The following is a 23,486-nucleotide window of genomic DNA, read 5'->3' on the forward strand; positions in this document are numbered from 1 at the left end:
CAGCTTATTGGAGATGAAAAAAAAACAGAATCAATAATGTAGCGCAGGCAAAGAATTTTTATATAAAAAGAAAATGAAAGTTTCATGATAATCTAAGGAAAACTGAAGAAAAAAAAATGCCTATAATATTCAAAGAATGTGTTGCATTTCCAACTTTTTTTCTTGGAATATTATCTTGAGCTTCTACCAAGTATGCGTGTTATAAAACGAAAATAGATTTGACAAGTCGATCGAAAATGTTTTGTTTGATCTTTATTGTATTATTAAGGAGCTAAATTTTCTGTAATGTGTGATTCTTTTCCTTTGGATAGCTCGTATTAAAATTCCGAAGAAATATAAGAGTGCGAAGAAGAAATAAAAAATTTTGTTTGCTTCAAAAATTTTATCAAATTCTTTTATAGCATGCAATGACGAAAATAAAATATATTTTATTTTGCAATACTTAGACTGTAAAAGGAAAGTACAAATAAATAGTCAGTAAATAATAAAAATTATACAAAACATATTCAAGTTGAAACATCATTAAAATTCAAAATCAACTCCATTACGGGGTCAATTTTTTCATTTTTAATCTCAAATTTAAGCAAATCATTTAATTAAACTGTCTAATAATTATGATAACCTATTTTAACAGCACTGAGCTTAAACTGAATCGTGAATTTCATTTACTGACTTTTTATTTACAGAAATTTCTAAGGTTTTTTCCCTCAAAGTAAAACCTTTTTTTTAAATTAAAAATGGCGTGTTTTAATTTCCTAAAATCCTTAATGTATCAGTTTCTTTATCTATATCACATCAGTTCGTTAATCATCTACGTTAATTTAAATTTTAAATACGTTAATTTAAATTTTAAATGGCTGAAAGCAATTGTAATAGTTGAGGAAATTAATTATGACGCATGAAAACAAGAGTAAGGTTTCTTAGATAGCATATTTAATGGAAATCGTATCAAATATAATAAAAATTATTATTACTTTTTCAGATAATTAGAAATTCAGTCGCCACCACAATAAATTAGAGTGACGTATACAAAAAAGGTTACTTAACTAAATATTTCCATTTTTTTTAATTAACTGAAAGTTAAACTGGAATTTCCCCAGTGATTTAAAAAAGGAAAGTTTTTCATATTTTAAATCAATTTATTGAAATTCAAAATTCATCAAGAAATACATTAATAATTCATGACATATATTTACACATATTGGACAACTATGGTTATTTTAACTTTAATAAACTTGAATACATATTCTTCCCTGGGGCTTAATGTAAAATACGAATTGTAAATTCTGCAAATAAATAAAATTCTGCTTTAAATTTCTCTTTGAACGAAATTATATAACCCCGCTCTCTTTTATTTGATAATTATGGATGATAATTCAATTTTGTAATCTACTTACGGCATGTTACTGTAAGAATGCCTTAAATATACTTATGTCAAGTTTTTGATCATATTAAACATGAAAATACTCTCTTAATTAAATCATTTGACTATTATAATTTTATAAATGGAAAATCAATCAATAAATAAATCGGAAAGTTAGGATATTGAAAAAAAGAAAAAAAGACTAATATAAACTCTGTAGTTGCTGCGCGATACGCTATATGATTATTTTATCTTATAACCGGTGTTGAACTGTCAACAAAATTCTGAATTTATGACCATCAATGTTAAACTCTCTAGCCTTATAATTTACAAACCAACCCAGAAGACAAGGTAACTCCTGGATCAAGAATTAGGACAAACAGGCCTTGGTGGAGAGCTTTTTGATGGAACAATCCCGCAATTGCATTAAATGGAGAGGGTAACTACGAAATCTTACCAAGGTTATCCCGATGGCAACTGGATTCTATCCCATGATCCGTCTACCATTGAGTATTTTACGTGGGCATTGTGGTTTGGTATGAGCTGGGAGTAGATTGGTATAAACCAGCCACCTCTGAGAATCGAACTTAATAACACCTCATTCTATCCCCTGAGAAACCTCTGCTCCTTTTATGGTTATTAGGTTAATTTTAAATCTTTTATTTTCAAAATATAAATCCTTTATCATAATAGTTTTTTTAAAAAAATTTATAATATTTGCAGATAACATTTAGTTCCCTCCTACTCACCTTATTCCTGACGGTGGTTCCCTCTATTGACAACAGATGGCATTACAATAAGACGTTTTTATAACTTTCTCTGGATGATACGAATGCATTGCGATACACTAATCTGAGCCACTGCATTGTAAGAGGACTTCCGGTAAAATTTTTTAATTTTTAAAAGAAGCAAGGCAAATAAATATTTTTACTACACTCTCTTAAATACTGAGTGATAAAATTTGACGCTATTAAATTTTTCAGAGTACTAAAACAAAACAAAAATGAGAAGACAAAAAAAAAATGTTCTAGTTGTGCAAAGCATTCTGGGGCTGTGATGTCAATTTTTAAATATTTTATAAAAGTGAGCCGATTATGATATCTGATTTGTTTTATTTAAAATGTGTATAGGTTGCGTTCATTTCTTTTTTTATACTTTAAATTCACGCTAATCCTGTTTGGCAGAATATGTCATAGTATTAAATGCATGCATGTATTAAATTTATCATACCCCTTTTGAAAGAAACTCAAGCACTGCCATCATAAACATGGCTAACAAGACAGATAACTTCGGAAATGCAATTAAGATTAAAGACACAAAAGTTATCATATACATGACTTTTACAAGAGCAACGCCCTTTTTATGAGCTCACTACAAACAATCGACTCGCATAGTAAGCCTAAAAGGCTTGATAAAATTTTATGGATGAAATATATTGCTGATATCTTACGACTAGTGAGAAAGGAATAAGAAAGCAAACTCTGATAAGTATAACTGAGCGTATAAAATTTAATAGGTGGAGTGCTAGTGCTTAAAATTCAATAGAATGATAGACAGGCGAAGCCGAGAACTTATTTTACAATTCCTTTAACGCCCAAAACCACGATTTGCGTGACATTTAAAAAAAAAAGTATGAAGCATGAATGCATCTTTTTCTGAACAATTGAATAAATTAATAGTTGGAGTAATCTGTATTGCTCTAAAAAGTAACGGTGTTTGTAATTTTTTTATTGCAGTCAATTTTACTATATGTGACTTAGTCACTTTAACTATAATCATGATGTCATATCTAAGGTAGGAAACTTTTGACCCCTTCGTAAAAAGTAATAATTAATTTTGAAAATTTTTCAAAGGGCAGTCCAATACAAGTCGAAGTAAGTTATTACTCGCTATTTGATGCAATAAAATTAATAGCAAAATGTAATTATAGATCACAGAAATAAGACTTACTAATCAATTTAAAAGCTAGTATTTAAGTTTGTTCTGTTATGCTAATCATTTTGAAGCTATCCGTGTTTCATACTTTACACACTTAACCAAATTACAGTTAGCAATAAAAATATTTGAGTCATTTTTTGTTTATTTTTTTATTTTTTTTAAATGCTGCTAATTACTTCCTGTCTTGCTAAAAAAATTTTTTAAACAAGGAAACATTGCAGAAGTAAAAATCATAAAATTCGGTGAAATTTTAACATGGCATAACTGTTTTTGCAGAGCAACAAGAATTACCATAGTCACATAAGAAACTCTCACAAAAGGAGTATTTTAAGCACACATTGCGTTGCATTGGGTTTTTTAAGCGATGATGCAAAAAAATATTAAAGGCGAAAATTCTTGCGCATTGTAATTAGGCAGTGTAAATTTTGGCTCTAAAAATAATAGTATTTATTCAATTTTACTTTTTGTCTGTTGTAAGCATCTACAGGGCCCGACTTTGCTAAATAGGGGCCCGGGGCAAAAACTTCTTTGGGGGCCCCCCTCAGCTTCACTATTTCAGTTATGAAGAACTGAACTTTATGGAGGTATTTAAATTTTTCACCTCATTATAGATATATAACAAGAAAATTGAATAGAACCTAAAATAGCTATAAATGTCCCTCTCCCTCCAATGGTCAGACGAAATATCGTTCTGTCTATTTTATTCATTTTCTGACCATTCTGTGTCCATCATGCCGAATGCTGTTTTCTGATTGTCAACTTTGTTAACTATCTACTAAAAAATTAATATCCTTGCTGACATTAGGGCGGATTTCAGCATAATTTTTGCAATTACAATGTTTCAATTAAGCTAATCAGACAGGCTTTTGATTGAACAAATTTCGAAAATTTAGCTAAATTCCGTCCTAGGATTTATGAAATATAGATTGTGTTCATACGATGCCAACGTATAATTATTATTATATAAAGTATATAAGTTATGAAGATAATGAAGAAGCCAACATAAAACTGACTACGACTTTAAACTGGACTGATATTTCGTTTAAAAAAAGTTCATTAAAGAAGGAAACTTAAAGTAAACTTTCCATTCGATTTGGGGGCCCCCTCTGATGTGGGGGCCATGGGTAACTGCCCCGTGTGCCCTGCCTTAGTCAGGCTCTGAGCATCTAATTATTTTATTGCACAATTGTTTTGAGACCTCTGAATTTTTTCTAAAAAAGTACTGAATTCTATGATTTTTAGTGGTTTTTTGTTTAGCCCTTTTATTGTCTAGTAATAACAAGATGAGATTGCTCTCAGTTATCTACGGGGCTTATCTCGTAATTGCAAGACTATTATGTAAATGACATGGTAAAGCAAATAACATCCAGTCACAATTGATAAAAAAAAATTTCTAATTAAATTGTAGTATGTTTTACAAAATTAAAAAAACTTAAAAGATTTTTTCCTCCAAATACTACTATATGACTTACCTAAAAGATTTTTTCCCAAATTCTGGTGAATGATGAGATTCCTCGCATCTTTCGGAATCGAAACCACTTCGTGATATACACTTCGACTTCCTTAAAAGCAACGAATAATTATATAAACAAATCGTGACTTCATAAATATGTATTCAGCTATTCAAATTATTTTGCAGCAATTTAAAGTAAATTTAAATTTGTGTAATAGTGGAAAATAAAAGGAATGACAATGAACTTTGAGATATTGAACCCCATTTCTACTAATGGCATGTAATTCGTAGGAGGAAAGCAATGCTTTATGTAAATTAAATTTCTTGAGTACATACACTCAAAATAACTAAAACAGTCAATCATGTGTATGTTATTGTCCTTCCATATAATACCTGGCGTTTTATGCACAGTATGAAACATGAGAATTATTATATACTTTGTCTAGTCATCGTTAGAATACCTGTGCACCATTTTTAATGCTTAGGTAAACTAATTTTTTTTTGCAGAGCTTGTAGTTACATTTTATTTATTATTCATAGATTTATTTATTCATAATTTTATTTGTCTGTTTACTGACGACAAATTTTTTACGCATTCGAATCAATTTATGGTTTTATTTCAAAAACGTTTCGTAAAAACTACAGGCACAGTTTTTGTAATATATTTATATTAATTATTTCAAAAAAACTGCTATTTTGTCAGTTTTATACTCTTTTTTTGTATAATAACTACAATTCTGCTCATAAAAGAGTCAGTTTACCTCATCACAAAAAATGGTGGCAACTGTATATCAAAATTTTTTACCATAAAGGTCTTTTGTTAGCCATTTTATAGCTATTTAATCTCATATAGTATAGCTATTTAATCTCATATCTTATTAATATCACAATAATCATTTAATCTTTTGCCGATCAGTGTTTGGCGTTCTACACAAGAACTAGGCATTCTATGGAATGCAAGATTTCATATATTTAAAGAGACATATATCAAGCTTATGCTATCATGGAGAGCTGAAAATAACTTCAAGAATATTCTATATTTCAGGGATATTTTTTCCTTTTTTCAAAACTAAATTATTTTTAATTCATTGAAATAAATTTTCCTATAAAACAATATAAAGTATTGGTCTTTTTACCAGTAGCTGAAGAAGGTTGACCTTGAAAAACATCCTTGTAGTGGACGCAAGTTGAATTTCGACCGCCACAAACTCCACACATGTCCAGCATAACTTCTGAGCCTAATCGCTCATCACAGCCTATTTTCTAAATATAAAATACAAACTATCTTCATCCAGTAAGTAAAATAATTTGACAAAAAAGAATATTTACAAGACAAAAAATAGTTCAAGCAATAAATAACTACAGATTATAAATTTTCAAGTTAATGCTCAGTTCTTCAACTGTGAAGTTTATAGCTGCACTGTTCCATGCGCAAAGATTTTGCAGTTTGGTGAACCCTGTAAAAGGGGTTTACTTTTCATGCAATTATTGTCAAATACGTTAATACTGAAAATTATTCATACATCAGTTTTTATAAGGTACAACATAGGCAAGTTTCTTAGGAGGTGCAATATTAAAATTTTATTGGCTTCAATTTTAACCGTAATTACTAAGCTAAACTTAATTTCTACACAGAGTTTCAATCTATATGATAATTCATTAAAAATCAACTATACGCTTTTAAAAACCTTAAGAAGTTAAAGTATAAATTTTGAAATGGAAAAATAATCATTTAATTAAAATTTTCATTTTATCAGCTATACGACATCAAAGCATGAAAACTAAAATATCATACTATCGCATAGCGAAAAATAATAGCCAAAAGAACAAATCGAAACATAATTATCTTAAATATTTTTATAATTGATATTTTGGTCTCATTTATAGACATTACTCTTAAAATCTGTGAGTTTTAATCAATAAAATCAAAGAAAATTTCAAATACTTTCGTTTATTTCCTTAAGTTCAAACTAGGTACATTGCGATTCTGTTCACATGTTTCGGGCAATTAACTACATAAAAATTTCATAATAAACTAGTACATAGGAATACAGCTGGCTCAGATTATCATATTTCTGCAACATATTTGATTTCTTCTTACATTATTTCCTCCGCGATTGCCATGTATCGATAAATAATAGCATAATTCTAATAACGCCTAAACATAAATATGCATTACAATAATCACTTCCAAGTTAATTGTTTGAAGTGCATAATTTAGGGATGAAAGGCAGGACATCAGTTAAGTAAGGGATAGTTATTAGCAAACTTTATTAAATGTAGTTGTAGAGTCAACCGATTTGGAAGCATAAATTCATAGTTTGGCAACAACAATCATTAAATTTGGCGAGAAATCACATTGATATCTAAAACTGACATATGAACTGGACTGGAGTTCGGATACATAATTGAAACATTTCATACTGATTTATTGCAACTAAAGTTTGTCATGCTGTAATATGTGACTGTGGTTATGTTATATTAAAGAGATTTGCACTTTAACGTATTAGTATTTGAATGTTTATCATTTAAATAAGTGTGTATGATGATAATTTAAAATCATTATCAGTTATCAATATTATCAGTATAAGTTTAGATTATTAACAGGAGATAAAATAGTCAAAAAATTATTCAATGACATTACAGTGTTTTTAGCAATTTTATGGTAATTTATACATAATTTGAATTTTTAGGAAGAGGTAAAAAAGAAGTAAAAGTAATTCATAGGTTTCTCATAGGTTTCTATTGCTTATTTTTGTTGGTAACAGAAACTCTCATAATTTAAAAAAATATTTTTTAAAAAGAATGAAGAATTCAAAACAAAATTTCCTGACTATTTCTAAATTTAAAACGTAAACCAAACGTATTAAGTCCTTGTGAAACTTACACAATAAATTGTTTTGGAAGTAGTAAAAGTTATGATTTACTATAAAACAAAAACTTGTTTTTAAAAATAAAAGATATAAATATGGATTTTTTTATTAATTTCGTAAAGGCGATTGTTTTATGAACCATTAAAATTAAGTTTCATTTTAGTTATTATTAATTTTGTTTTTTGCAGAGACATGTTGATGTAATTTTAGTACATGTACATGTTTCTGTTCAGTACAAGTATATTTCACTACAGTGACTTGATGTATTTTCTGTTAAAAGTTTCAATACTACGAAATATGGAAAAAAATTTGATGTGCTTTTTTTAAAATATTAAATTAGTAAAAATAGTCAAAATTATGCTACTTTTATTTAACACTTTAGCAAACAAACCAAAAACTGTATAAATATATTTCCTATTTTTTTAATGAGGCTTAGAAGGAGGATTCTTTTTAGAAAGATATAGGTGTGCTTCAACAGATTATCACATTTTTAAAAACTGATGCTCATTAAAAAAATGCACATCCATAATGCTTTATTTTAGTTGCGCAGAAATAAAATTACTTTCGAAAATAATTTTTTTGAAACTTGTAAAACTAATTAAGGAACATAGCATTTTAAAACCTTGCTCATCATTGTGCAATTTCGAATTATAGTTTTACAATCACACCCACGAGTGAAGGTAATTGAAAAATACTTAACAGAAAATAAAATAATAAGAAAAAAATGTTGCGGCCTACCTACCAAACACCTGCCGTCCAGACACGCACCTTGAGGGCACGGGGTGCCGTTGGACATCTTCCCAAAGCTGTGCACCAAGTGTTCGACTTTGGCCTCGCACCTTAGCTCACAAGGGTTCCAACCTATTCGAAGCAGTGATAAGATCAAACGGAAATATTATTCACGATTTTACTAACAAATAAAAATATCTTCGCGTTACTCACATTTATTAATATTACAATTACCTTGAAAATAAGACAAAAATCCTAAAATTGTCTAAGAATAAAAAAATTTATCGGTTTTTTGAATTTCAACAAATTTTTATTCATATACTAACAATAAATATATAAATAAGATAAAATCTTTAATATGCGCATGCTGCTTCTTTTTTGAAAGTCAATCAGAATTTTTTTTATAGTCCTTTGAGGTTGATTTGAGATTTCCAATCAAAAATAAAATCTAAAACGGAATTAACAAAATTAAGTCATTGTTGGGTATAATTGTTGATTTCGCAAATTTATAACATGTTCTAAGATTCTCTATATCTAGATAACTCTAGATTTGTACTCAGCTCCAGCTGTTCCCAAATAGTGTTCCGCGGAACCCTAGGGTTCCGTCACAGGGTAAAAGAGGTTCCGAGAGTTATGGCTTGTTTTTACCTCACAGTAATGATTTTAAAAATTAGTATTTATAATTATATTAAATTAATAATGTAGTATTCATTTAATAAAGTAGAATGTTAATAAAAGGGAAGAGAAATTTTTTTTAAATGCTTATTTTTCTAATAACAGTATCTTGAATAAGCATGTAATAGACCTGTATTTATGAAAAACCTGTGTCAATAGACCTGTATTATGATTGATTGATAAAGCAGAGATTGATAGATCAGATATTGAATGTTCAGAGATTAAAAATATTTTCATGAATAAATTTCAAACACAACAATAAAGTTTGAGCTTTATGATAAAATATTTAGTAAAATATATAAGTGTTTCTAATAGAAAATCTGCTTTATTTATTTAAAAAAACAATATATAATTTATATTTTTTTAACATTAAATTTTTTATTGCTTGTTTCAAGTATGCATTTTCAAAAATTTGTCTTGTTTGTCTACATAAGTCCATCCATAATAAAATATAATAAGATGATCGGTTAACACTCAAGACATAATTAGCAATTTTTTACAGCTCACTTTCTCTAGGGCAAGTTTTGTTACATCCAACAAATATCGATGCATCGAAATTTATTTAAATATTTTTTTTAATGCTATAATAAATAAAATTAAAAAACTACAACAGAAAAAAATGAAGGAGTTCGATTAAATCGTTCAATGTGAGAAAATTGAAAAAAAAAATTGGTACAATAATTTCTAAAATTGCTTTAAATTATGGCCATATACTCCAATTCGCAAAATTTGCATTAACTAATTGTTTTTCTGACCGAGTAAATCCATTTATCAGAAACAGATTTACACATTGTCCATTGATGATAATTAATGACTTTTAATGCTTTTGAAGGGGATTTTACAATCGATCTTAGGTAATTACTGAAGTCTAATGGAAATTTTGCTATTGGCTATCAATGATTAGTGTTGCTTTATAAACTTTGCGTCTATTCGACGATAAAACTCTCTAGGAAGACTTTGAATTGTTTTTTAATGACATCTTAAAAATTTTAATTTATTAAAAAAAGCATTTGAGTTTACGTTCGAAATTAAACTACGTAATAAAAATTCGTTATAATGACATTTCACAATAGCAGATAGGTTTGTCCCTGCAGCGAGCTTGCAGTAATAAGTGAAATACAATAGAAAAATGATTGTAGTATAATAATGTGCAATAGTTTTTGACGTCAATGATGACGTTGAATGTTGATTTGAAGAGTAAGCTATTAATAAGGGAAGTAAGTTTGCATGGTATAGATGTGGTCATTAATCAACAAAAGGTAAATGTTTTTGAGGAGTGCGGTAATATCCTTAGTGCTATTGAAGGTAATGAATTTTGGAGGAAAAACAGCAGGAGGAGTAAAATAACTTGGATGGTGGCCACTTACGCACGTTTGCTTTATAAACATAAAGTCATAAGATTATAAGAAAGAAATGAGGTAAAAGGATTTTTAATTATTTTTTCTGTATTGATACGAAAAATAAATAAAAATGACTTTTCTTCTTTGTCGTGTAATATTGCTTACTTAAAATTCAGAAAATTTAATTTTTTTTAAAATCCTTCTCCCAATTCCGGAAAACTAGCAATCTTTAACATTGGAAGTTTGGCACAGATTTATCATAGAATTCGACTTCTCGTTATATCGAACTTTTACTCTATCCTAATATACACTCGTTGTGATATTAAATTTCATCGTATTTTATTCGGCGGTGATTAGACCATAGTATCGTCTAAATTTGTTTCAACTTTATTATAATTCCGAATTGGACCCTTCATCACGCAAAATAATATTTATTACACTTGATTAATGTATTAACTTCAATGACAATGTAGCTAACTTAATGTCTTGCTAAGTTTTAAAATATTTACAAGATATTAATGTTAATTTAAACTTAAAAAGCACTAACTTCACATAATCTGATTCAGTATCAGTTCGGTGCCAAAAGAAAGACCTTTATCAAAGTACAAAGAGTAAAAGAGAAACTCAAATATGTTGAAGAAAATGCAAACAAGTATTAATAAGAACTAGCAGATTGACTAACGGGCTAGAGGTTGACTAACGGGTTCCATCTTGTTTCCTTTTTCCTTTGAACTAGTTCTTCTTTATTTGAATATTATTATAAGTGGAATAGATTTTTTTCTGAGAAAGTATTAAGACGCTGGCCGAAGTAATTGGCGCTAACCGAAACTACGACCAGTCGACGCTGGGATTCGAACCTGGGTCTCCTCATTGGGAGGCGAGAGCTTTCTCCTGAGCTATCGCATCGCTAGTGTCTCAGTATGAAGAAATAAAAGTCTTATTTATTGAAATAATATTGAAATGTAAAAACGTTTAAAAATAATGTACCCAACCCGTATAAGAATGCTTAGCAAACTTAACTTATCAAAAATTTATGTCTAAAAAATATCAGAAAATATAAAAAAGTCAAAAAATATAGAAAAGTCAGGTAAAGTACGGGTTTTACCAAAGTTTAGTCGCAGTTTTACATATTCGATGTTCAAAACCATTAAGTAATTACCGCAAAATAATAGCAATTACGGAGAATAACAGTAGAAAGATTTTAAGAAATGTAGGAGTCATCGTACGGTAACAAAATATTTTGTTAGAAACTATAATTTGAACATACTGTTTTAATCCGTTTATGACTATCATGGAAAACGGAGAAAAACGGTTTGGTAAAGAAAATACCTTTAAATCATGAGAGTTTTTTACAGTTTAAAATTTTCCTTGGTAATTGTCGATTTTTTCTTAATAAGAGTTAGTAAATATATACGTTCCTTTTCACAGATAAAGTAAATTAAAAAAAAAATGTAACATTTAAATTTCAGAAAGGTGCGCTTTAAATGAAAATGTAGCTTAATTCTAAATTATACTAATTCTTGATTTTTTAAAACAGTATTTTTGAACAAATTTATTGTTCTTCTCTTAAATAATTTTAAAAATCTGTAAGGTTTTTATTACGACCTCTCATTTTTTGCCATCTTTTTTTAAAACTAATACTTCGCTTGAATTATACAAATTTATACTCTAATAAATACTTATGGAGTATAAAGCAGGAGTATCTTTTTAAAAATTAAACAACAAAGTTAGGAAAATAAACGCGAAAAGATTTTTCTTTTAAATTTATTTGTATTTACACTTTCATAGCATCTGTTTTCAGCTAGAACAATTTGAATAATATTTCATGTTATTTAATAAAAGATGACTTACTCTTTACGCATTTTTTACTGCAACGGTTATTTGTAATTTGTTTTGCTAGAGAAATTTGTTTCAGCCCTTACCATGTAGTTGGGTATGTATTAAATATTCTCTTTTAGTGTTATTTCTAAATTAAATATTTCATACGATGAGAAGCTTATTTAGAATTAATTTGTAGAAAGTTTCATCTACTTTTTTTAGTTCTTAGACTGATGAAGTTAAAAAAGAAAATATAAAAATATTAGGTCAACTTGGTTGAAATAACATGTATTCAAGGCAATACATAAAAGAAATTAAATTATAGATGGCGCTTCTATCACTTGGAGGGTCCCAACGGTATTGCTTCCTATTTTTATTAGATTCTTCAGGCTAAATTATTCCTAAAGTTAGTTTCAGTTTTCCGCGGCTAGGAAGTACTTCATTATCATTAACATAGCAACTGATTCTTTTCACATGCAAATATTAATGCTATTGAAGGTAAATTGTACGAAATCAATTATTTAATATCAAATGAAATTTTCAGAATTTATATGAACGAAATATCCTTATATGATTCAGATTAGATAGCCTTGCATTTCTTACTAATTTAGATTTACCTCCCATTTATTTGTTGTAGCATATTTTGAGCTATCAATAAACAAGTAGAAAATGCAAGTCAAAATAAGCGATAACTAGTTTGTCTCACGAATTTAATCTTTGACTCATGAATTATTCAGCTTTATTTTCGACAATCTTTATCTGTCAGTAACATAAATCTATGTTAAATTGAACGTTGTAAAAATTTAATTTCTTTAACAGTAAATATAGTGATTTTGGTTTAGAGACTTCTATTACTTTATTCTGCAGACAATGAGAATGCAGATTTTATCTACTACAGAAAACAATGCTCTTAATTAGTGTATTGTTAGAAATATTTGAGTTCATCTCTTAATTTTTAAATTTAAATTAAAATTTAAAGTAATTTTGCACTTATTGTTCTTTGATTTTCAGGAAATGTAATTATTAGAATAATATATTTTAATAATATTTAGTCATTTAAATTTTATATAGGTTTAGGTAAATTAACCATAAAGTACAAAACTTCTAATTTGAATATTGGTGTATTTATTACTTTATATATAAATGCTATTATTACTTAAATGGATGTTGTTAGACATTATATATATTATGTTGTTAGTTTATGTTTATATCACATGTTTGTTACGTGTTTATAACATTTCTAATTTTAAATTAAAATATGATTTTTCCTTTACGTTGTAATAAGTTTATTAAAGTAAATAAAATAAATATGAAAATATGCACAGTATGAATTAGCATCATATGAATTGAATGTTTAACTATCAAATGACACTGAGATTTGTAGTTTTAAAGAATTATTTTTGATTGCAGTTAGAACTAGTATAACAATCATGATCCCATTTTTAAATATTTATCTAAACTAACACGCATTATTTTGTCAACTACTTACATATACTTTCATATATCTTACCAAAATTTAAGTAATCATCAAATAAATAGTAGGAATAACAATATTTTTATTAATGAAACTTAAAATTATAAAAATAAATTAGGGAATCGCAAAGTTGAATTTAATATATAACCAAGTACAAACTGGTATTTAAATTTGATGTTCGATACTAGTCCTTACAGACATAATTTAAGTTATTAAATCCTACAGGAAAATATAGTTGGGTCACATCTGTCGGCGATATGATGGTGACTTTTGGAAGGCTTACGGGCAACCGAAAAAGGGAAAGCCGATCAAACATCAGATTGATTGATTCTGTGGAAAAAGATCTTAAAACCATGGAAATCAATGAATGGAGAAACCTAGTGTCTGATCGAACCAGGTGGGCGGCTCTGGCCTGTACTAGGCTGCCATGCTGATGGAAGAATTCTTATGGAAGTTAAATGTAAAAATATGCTCATTAGAACTCGCAAACTACAAGGAACAGCTATTAGTTTTCAGTACTGAAGTAATAAGTTCTGAATATATTATGTAAATTAGATACTCATCTAAAACTTTTAAGTGACCTCCATCCACCAAAATACACTTTTGCACTTTAAAAAAAAAAGAAAAAAGAAAAGCTTTGGATATAACTTTTTAAATCCTCGCTTTCTTAAATATTTACGAGACCTAGAATGGGGGGCTAGGTTTTAGCTTTTGTAAATAAAATAAAAAAAATTAAAAAAATGACGAAAGGTTGACAGAAGAGTATGGTCAATGATTAAATCACCACAACCTCCAAAACCGAGTTCGTGGGTTCGGTCCCCGCCGGTCGAAGACTCCCCGTGTAGTAAATGGCGACTGATGCACGTTAAATCTGTCGAGTCTCAAAGTCCTCCATGTTCCCATAACAAATCAATACCTCTGGGGGTACTGAACCAGGGGTTGCCTTGTCTTCTGGATTGGTTCAAAATTACAAGGCTACGGCGTTGAACATTAGTGGTCATAAACCCAAAAATTGGGTCGGCTGTTCAACGGTGGTCATAAAATAAAAAAAAAACCTCCGAAACCAAAAATTCGCTGAACAAACAAATTATAAAGATGTTTAAGTCGCATTAAGTTTTGAATGTCAGAATTAGAGATAATTTCGAATTGGGTCTTAAAAAGTTGTTTCTGATACTTTTCTATCCAAATTCAGAATTAAATTATGGCTGATGAAAGTTAAGTTGTAACATATTATAGGAATGTTAAATCCTCATGATATTTAGGGGAGTTATTATATCAATGCTGGAAATTAATAGCTATACATTACAATACATGAGTAAGAAAAATCAGTAAAGCTTAAAAAGAACCTGGGCGAGTATTGTCGAAATCGGTATGAAAGATGAAAATAATTTATTAAAATTAGATGTGTTTCTCGAGTTAATTGTCTTCAGACGTTTTAATCACGCGTTTAAAATGATTTTCCAAAGTTTGAGAATACATTAGATTTTTTTCCCGATGTCTTGTTGGGCTACTTTCTTCAAACACAATCTTGATTTTTGTTGGCATTGTCTCGACGAGATGTTAATGCATCTTTTGTGAGATATACCATTTGTAATATATTCCAATGCTGTTCGGGGATCTAAATGATAGATGCTTCTTTTTCATTCTTTCTAGAAACGCTTGAAACCTTTATTTATCAAATTTTTTATTTTATTTATGTCATTAAATATCCTTTATAAACTTTGACTAATAGCATTTTAATATTCATTACTTCCTAATTTTTCATAAAAATTTTAATTTGAACTTATATTACATTATAAAATTTTAATTAAAGAGAAATTTTATGTTTCCTTTCATAATTAGTTAAAAGATGTAATGGTTCATAAATCAATAAAAAAAAACATGAAAGACTTAAATACAAATTTGATCGAGATAGAAAGCTGAGAATTGTGGAATGGAATTACGGAATCATAAAATGGCGTTTTCGAAAGCAAAATATCAAAATCTAAATAGATTCATAGGTGATGTTTAACTTCATATACGCGTGTGTTACCAACTACTAATGATAAACGGAAAGTCATATTAAAGAGATAGACAAGTTCCGATGGGATACTTTGTTCAGTTAGAGGAACCTGAAAATTCAGTCGTTACTAAAAGGGTTAATAGGAATGGGATCTGGGGACTTTCTGAGCTAACGCAACAAAATTAGATTTCCTCATGTTTCTCATACAAATTCTACTCGATACCATGTTTCAAATTCTTTGTATAGAAGGTTAAATTATCCAACTGAAAGTACCATTCGCTATTGTGTTAAAATATTAACATTACAGGATGAAATTTTGTAGACGATGAGGATTGAGGTTTAATTTTTCCAGCCGTGAACATGAAATATAAATCTTAATGCTTGCAAACACAACATTAGTCCTCTAGAGGTGTCCTAGTGATGTAATAGCTCATTCACATAAAAATGTCACGTGGTCATAATAAAGTAAGCGTTTGCGTATATTAAGAGATGTAATTGTGGAATACTCTAAGGATTAATGACACAAACGTATCATGCCTGACAAAATTAGTCGAAAGTTCATCTGTAACACCTAAAATAGTGTTGCTTGTAATTCTATTTTTGATGAAAATCACATAGATAATTTTATTTCTTTTCCGGTTTTCTTTGCATATATTTAATTTTAGAAAACAATTTTTATGCTTTGAGAAAATTCTATGAGATAAATAATTTTCATTTCCAATAGAAATGACATACTTCCGTTTTCAGGAGTCCAAGATTTTACAAATATTCCAGCGGTAATTCGGTTATTGTATTGAGAACATTGTTTTTCTTGACTACTTACTATGTCATCTGAACAAATCTGAAAAAAATAAATAAAACAATTGTACATAGATAATTTGAAATTAGTAAAAATAATTAATTATTGAAATTAAATGAAAAAGTATTAAATATTAGTATTAATAATAGTGATAAATTGAAAATTATTTTTAATTTTGTCATTGTTCAGAAATTTTTAGTTTAAAATTATGTGTATAGTTCTAATTTGTGCTTTTTTAGAAAGTTTACATTTAAATTAGAAACATTTAAAAACAGGCAAATTTTCGATTTTATGGATAATATGAAACTACATTTACTAATGCTATTTTCTTATAATTTCATAAAAACACATGATACTTTCTATTCCTTGATATGCTAGATCCTTGAAATGTTAGATTTTTATCAATCTTGTTAATGGTAATTTATTTTCAACTGACTGAAAAACTTTCATTTCTAAGCCATCAGTTTTCTAACTTTAGAAAACATAAGTTATTTGTATCTAAAATGTGTCTTATTGATAAACAAATCAATGAAGGTATTTTTTTTAGAAACTTTAATTTTAGAATTATTTCTCAATTCCTTAACTGAGATTCAAATAAACTTTTCCTTAACAATTTATTAACAAAAATAATTAATGTTGACGGTAAACCTAAGTTTATAACCTAAGTTAAGAGTAGTTTATGTGTGCATTACCTAATTAATTTATAAATTATTTAATTGTTTTCCCACACTTCACGTAAGTAATGTGCACATTAACGGTTTCCGTTTTGTTAAAGTGCAAAATTTCAAATAATTTGCTGATTGTTTGATTGTATATACTTGACTCTTTGGATATCGAAAAGTGAATTGCATTATGGAAAATTTCCTTACTTTTTTGTAATATTTTAAACCATTTAATTATTTTTATTATAAATATATAACTTATTGATGATTGATTCCGTCAACTAATTCGTTTATTGGATTGCATTAAAATTATTTTTTAGATATCGAAAAATACATATTATGTCAATTTAAACATTCAGAAATCCTGCTGTTTCAGCGATGATCGCATTTTCACTTTAACGAATATCTAACAGGTAATGTGCAGAATTATCTAAATAATATGCAGAGTATTTAGATAAAGTATAGACTATCGATATAATCTATATAATAAGCAGATTTTATCTAGATAATATGCAGGTAATTTGATAATATGCAGATCTCTAGATAATATGCAAGTAGATTATCCAGATAATTTAGAAATGAAATATTCTTTGGTATTTTCAACGATTCACCCTAGTTAATCTGCGGAATAACTGATTTCTGAGTTTTAGTGCTAATATATGCAATACATATTTAATTATTCAAATACAACTTAAAAAATCTATTTCACAAACTTGATTAAGTTTGAATTTCTAAACCTCAACTATGTATTTATACCGGAAATATGCCTTTAGTGTTAAGTGAGTTGCATAGGAAACGCCTTCTTTTTGTTTATTTTATAATTATTTTTCTAAAGTAAACGTATTTTGTCTAATAATGACAAGAGAGGTTCTTTATAATCATCAAAAAGTTTTGTTTTCAGATTTATTTTTTTACTTATGCTTCTATACTGCATGCAATAGTCATGCTTAAATCAAATGATTGATGATACTGCACTGAGGGCCCGATTTTTAAACCGATTAATCATTCACTTCAGAAAGGAGTTCTGGTTTGCTGTATCTGAGGGTCCCACTATCTCGCCAAGATACTCCAGAACTTCGCGCACGTGATTTAGAACGTGTCGTTTGGCATAACCAATTCAGATACTTATGGGATATTTTTAGAGAGGGGATTTCATATTAGAAAAAAAAAATCATGTAAAGCATTATAGTGCCATCAAAGCCAATTTAGATGGTTTGTTGGCAGTTACAAAAGAAAAAGCTTCTCTTGGCAATGATTTATGGATTTTGGAGTTTTATCACAGTTTTAAAGTAGAAGTGCTATTCAATTTTTACCAAAAAATATTTAATATCAGATAACCAAATATATTCAGAAATGATTTTTACAAAAGGCAAGATAATAAGTTTCCCCCCCCCCTAAATATCGTTTTCATTCTATTTTTTTCTCTTTTTTCTAGACTTCAATAAATAAATATCCACTACGGCTGTAAGGCATATCACCAACAAACTATTTTTTCTAGCATTTCATAAATCATAGCGAAATAAAATATATCACTTACAATTTATCTTGTATATTTAAAGAAAAGAATTTAAAAGTTTAAAAAAAAACCGTAATGCTATTTTTTGAAAGAATAATTTATTTCTTTGATCACTTAAAACATTAAGCGATTACATCTTAGAGATAGTTTAATAATGATATAGCAATCATTTATAAAAATGAGTGGGATTTATAGTTTGTAAGAAGATATTGGTTAGAAATAAACTAAATTTAAACTATAACACAGCGAAACAAAATATAGTATTGAATTTATTCTTTTATAGTTAAAGAAAGGAATTTGATAAAACATAAAATGGTAATTTTTTTAAGAAAAAAAAGGTTTTTATTTATGGTCATTTAACATTCAGCAGAGAAACATCCTAGGAATAATTTTATGAATGATATAGCTATCATTTGTTACATAGGTGAGCTTTATAATTTGTAACAAATGCCCATTTATAAATTTTCGTTATATTTACTTTATAAAATAGTATAGTATAGTATACAGTAGTATAATATATATTCATAGTAAGTTTAGTTACTTTTACAGTAAAACGAAGTATAATATTTGTGTCAAAAACATTATAAAATAAAAATAATAATTGATATTCCTTAAATATCACAGATATTTATTTTGATTTGATGAAAAGAGAGGTGAGATTACAAGAAATTTGTTAAACCATGTTTTTGTTATTAAAAAGGAAAACTAATCAGGGAATGAAGCAAAGCAATGGAATGATTGTTTAATGACAAATAATTTAAAGTTTACACTTTATTTCGATATTTGTTTAACTTGTTTAATTAAAAAAGCAAAATAAAATATTTCTCAAGTTAAAAATATTTAAATGATTTTAAATTGAATAGAGGAAAATAAACTGTTTAGTGTTATTCATAATAATCTTCTCTCATAATTTTTATAAATCACCCAACATCAAAATATATGTATTTAAGCTTATATACAATTATAATTGTATTTTAATGTAAGTAATTGATTTCATAATTTTATAGTTTAAGAAATATTTTACCTTTAGTTTACATATTTTATGTTCTTCAAATTCTCCATGGCATAAAGGAATTGGAACGCCTCTTGAGTTATATGTACTGGAAAAATAACAGAAGCATAGATAAATCAATTATAATAATTCGAATTAAACATTTATGATAATTTAAACATTAGCTTACGTTAAAAAATAGCTTATAAATCACTAGTTTAATAAAAAGTCTCTTAAAATTTAAAATTTGATAAAATTGAAACTAATTTAAAGAAAATAATATTATAGTTTAATTAATTTATGAAATTCCAAATAATAAATGATACTCCAGTTTAAAGTTATATCATTAGTTAATATCCCGATATTTTATGAAATTTGACAATACAATATATTTTTTTATTACTTTAGAAAAAAGTTGACGTTTTATACTATATTTTTAATTTTACTAAACATTAATTTAAAAAAATGTAGATTCAAAAATTGCATAAATTATTCAAAAATTCAAATATTTCAAGACTTTTATAATAAGAAAAATTGTTAAAATTCATGAAGGTTACAGCAGGAGAAATTAACAAGAATCCATATACCTAAATTGGTTTAAGCAAAGCGCTTAATCTGTAATTTCGTAAATTGGAAATATGTTTAAACACGCAAATCAAAAAATTTTTTGTATTAAAAAATGAAATTTTACAAATTTTAGATACACATAAGAGTGAAATACTGAATACTTTCTACTTCTTTTTTTTAACCACTGTATTCGATGAACCCGTTCCTAACTTTTAACGTATGAGCATAGCTATTTATCTAGATTAAAAAGTTTTTTTTTTCCCAGAAGATTCAGATTTTTTTTATTAATCAGATTATCTTGTTCGTTTTAAATTAGATTTTTAGTATTAAATTATAATATTCAAAAATAACTAATTCCAGGTCGTTTCGCAATGCCAAAGAGATGATTGGTTCACAACAGAGACAGTTTCGATTTCGATCATAAAAATGTATACGTATTTTTATGTACGCACGCAAAATGAGAAAAAGGACCACTATGAACAACTTTTGATCTAATGATCAGATCTTCACGTTCTCGGACTCAATCTTAATGAAACGAAGGGGTGGCCTCAAATATGCTTCATAATTAGTGCAGACGATATTTTAAGTTACAAATAAAAGAGACACAAAATCGCACTTCTCTGAATAAACATTTTTTTTTCTGATATGGTTTTTAACCCCCAAAAATACAAGTGGTAGCCGCAATGTGGTCCCCATAGCTTGGTCAGGAGAGGATATCCAAAACTTAGATCCCATATTTAATTTTATTTTAAGTTAATTTTATTTTAAGTTAATTTTATTTTTGCGTATTTCACCATATCCGAGAACTTTCCTAGTGATTTGAAAAATTTCTGCACACTTTTATGGAATTTGTTTGTCCAAAGATAATTCCATGCAAAAAATAACTTTCGATAAATATTTATTATTTTTTATTATTTAATTTAACAACAGTCGAAAAAATTTTAAATTTTAAAGTATATGCTATTCTACGTCATCTTAAAGATTGTAATTCTACACGTAAAATTACATAATTTTTAATATACGACTTCTTGTAAAGCAAATCCGTTACGATAATGGAGATTTTTTGAAGAACATGAATCCAAAGCAGAGAGTTCGTGATAGGTAAATTTTGCGAACGCGAATGAAAAGCAAATAGATCAAGATAGAAGTAAATGTACAGTGAGGAAAAAAAACGGGCCACCCTGAATAATTTCTGATCTAATGATCGGATCTTCACATTCTATGATTCAATCTTAATAGCTTGAGAGGGTGGCCTCAAATATGCTAATTATTAAGTGCAGACAATATTTTGAGATATGAAATCAAACACAAAAACATACTATCTCTGAAAAAACATGTCTTTCTTCTAACCGATTTGGATTTCTGATCCCTAAAATATAAGGGGTAGGCGTAATTTGGGATATTTACTCCAAATAGCTCGGTTAGGAGACAGCTGCAAAATTCGTACCCTTTAAAGTTATTTTACTTTTTGCGTATTTCGCTATATCTCGAGAGCTTTTTCAGTAAATTGAAAACTTTTTGCACGCAATTAAAAAATTCGTTTATCCAAAGATAATTCTTTGCAAAAAATATCTTTTAGTTATTGTGTATTTTTTTATTATTTTACTTAATAATGGTCGGAAAAATTTCAAATTGTGAGGTATAAAGTTTTTTGCATCATTTTGAAGAATATTTTACATGCCAAAATACGTAACTTAAAGGTTAAAAACATCCTGAGAAATTGAATTTTAAATATCTGAAATAGGTAAACATAAGTATAAGTAGAAAACCCATCCTAAAGCTTTGTAGTAAAAACAAATATAATCCATAAAGTTGGAGGAAAACCACATCAAAATGAAAATGTTTGCTTTTTTTCATCAGTAATATATGGTTACAGTTAAAAGTTCTAATAAAAGTATGTGTTTATTAAATAACAAATATTAAGCTGAAATATATTTTTTTAAAATAAAAATTATGATTTAATATTTATTAATTATTTAAAGTTATTAGCTTATTAGAAATTATATTGATTTAAGGTATAGTATTCTATTAAAAAATATTGCCAAATATTAACTACATGTTTTAAATAGACAATACAAGTCAACTTTAGCTAGTTGCTATTTCAAGAGAAAATTTTAAACAGTCACATACTTCTTATTCAAATAACTTGAAGAAATAAAAAATAGAACTATTTATAGTATCCAAATCCGTTAATATACGGCAGTAAACGTTGTATAATTGCATTTGAAAATAATAATTAAATAACACTAAACAACAAACCAGAATAATATGTTATTTTAATCTTCTAATTATATGCTTTTTTCCAGGCGAATTTCTCTAATGGGATTTTAATGTGCTTAATAATAGATAAGCGTTTTCATGTAAGTAAAAAGAATTCCACGTCTGGAAAATCTCAAATTGGGCATTTCAGTCTTTATTCAAGATTATAATTTTGCTTCATATCGTAAATGTATATCTATACCAATATTAAAGTTTTAAATATGGAATTTGTTACAATTTCTAAAATTTGAATGAATTATTTTGCTTTAAATTGTATCTAATCTATGTCTTAGTACGCCAAAAATCATTTCAAGTACGACTATTTTTAGCAAACAAGATATTAATTAAAATAAATAACTTTACTTTACAAGCTACGCAAATGGGTTTTTCTAATACTTTCTCTGAATTCTTAATTAGACATTAATTGATAAATAGGAATTTACTCAAAATACTTTTACAAGTTTCTTATAGTAAATTAATTTATACCTAGGTATTTTTAAAGTAGATTGTAGCCAATGTAAGGGCTGTGTTCAATTCAGGGCTCGAAAAACCGCCAGTCCGCCCGTCCTCGGCGGTCAAAAATTCCCGGCGGACAACAAATTTCTCGAATCCAACGTCCACGCGGACGGCCATTTTCCCGTTAATGTTCACGTGATACATTTTCAACTTTTGTTATCTTACAAGAGTCTAGCCCCTCACTTCTAAAATGACCCTCTAATCTCGAAATACAGCAGCATACTGCGCATGGTGGAATTGATGTTTTCTCTGTCTGGGAGTACTGCAGCGGTTGAAAGGGGCTTTTCAGCGATGAACTTACAAAAAAACACATTACTTACTGGCCTTAAACAGAAAGCGTTAAACGCATTTATGAACATCTACCTAAATGGAATACCTCTTTCAGATTTCTGTGCAGAAACCTCTGTAAATCATTGGCTTGATTGTGGAACTGGCAAACGTCATATTTGATTCATTTAAAAAACGCAGTACCATCGGATAAATTGACATGATAATTGACAGATAACTTAAC

General features: G+C 27.8%; 1 protein-coding gene across 1 annotated transcript in view; it reads right to left on the reverse strand.

Annotated features, from left to right (window-relative positions):
- LOC107457579 (uncharacterized) overlaps positions 1 to 23,486 on the reverse strand; it is a gene marked incomplete in the record, with an annotated part of 324,266 nt that overhangs the window by 34,841 nt on the left and 265,939 nt on the right. The window contains 5 exon segments of the mRNA XM_043039022.2: positions 4,774 to 4,863; positions 5,891 to 6,017; positions 8,370 to 8,488; positions 16,401 to 16,506; positions 19,667 to 19,742. Of these exon segments, the coding sequence (XP_042894956.2) occupies positions 4,774 to 4,863; positions 5,891 to 6,017; positions 8,370 to 8,488; positions 16,401 to 16,506; positions 19,667 to 19,742 (518 nt within the window).

Source organism: Parasteatoda tepidariorum, chromosome 7, assembly GCF_043381705.1.
Source record: "Parasteatoda tepidariorum isolate YZ-2023 chromosome 7, CAS_Ptep_4.0, whole genome shotgun sequence".
In the NCBI taxonomy this organism is placed as follows: domain Eukaryota; kingdom Metazoa; phylum Arthropoda; class Arachnida; order Araneae; family Theridiidae; genus Parasteatoda; species Parasteatoda tepidariorum.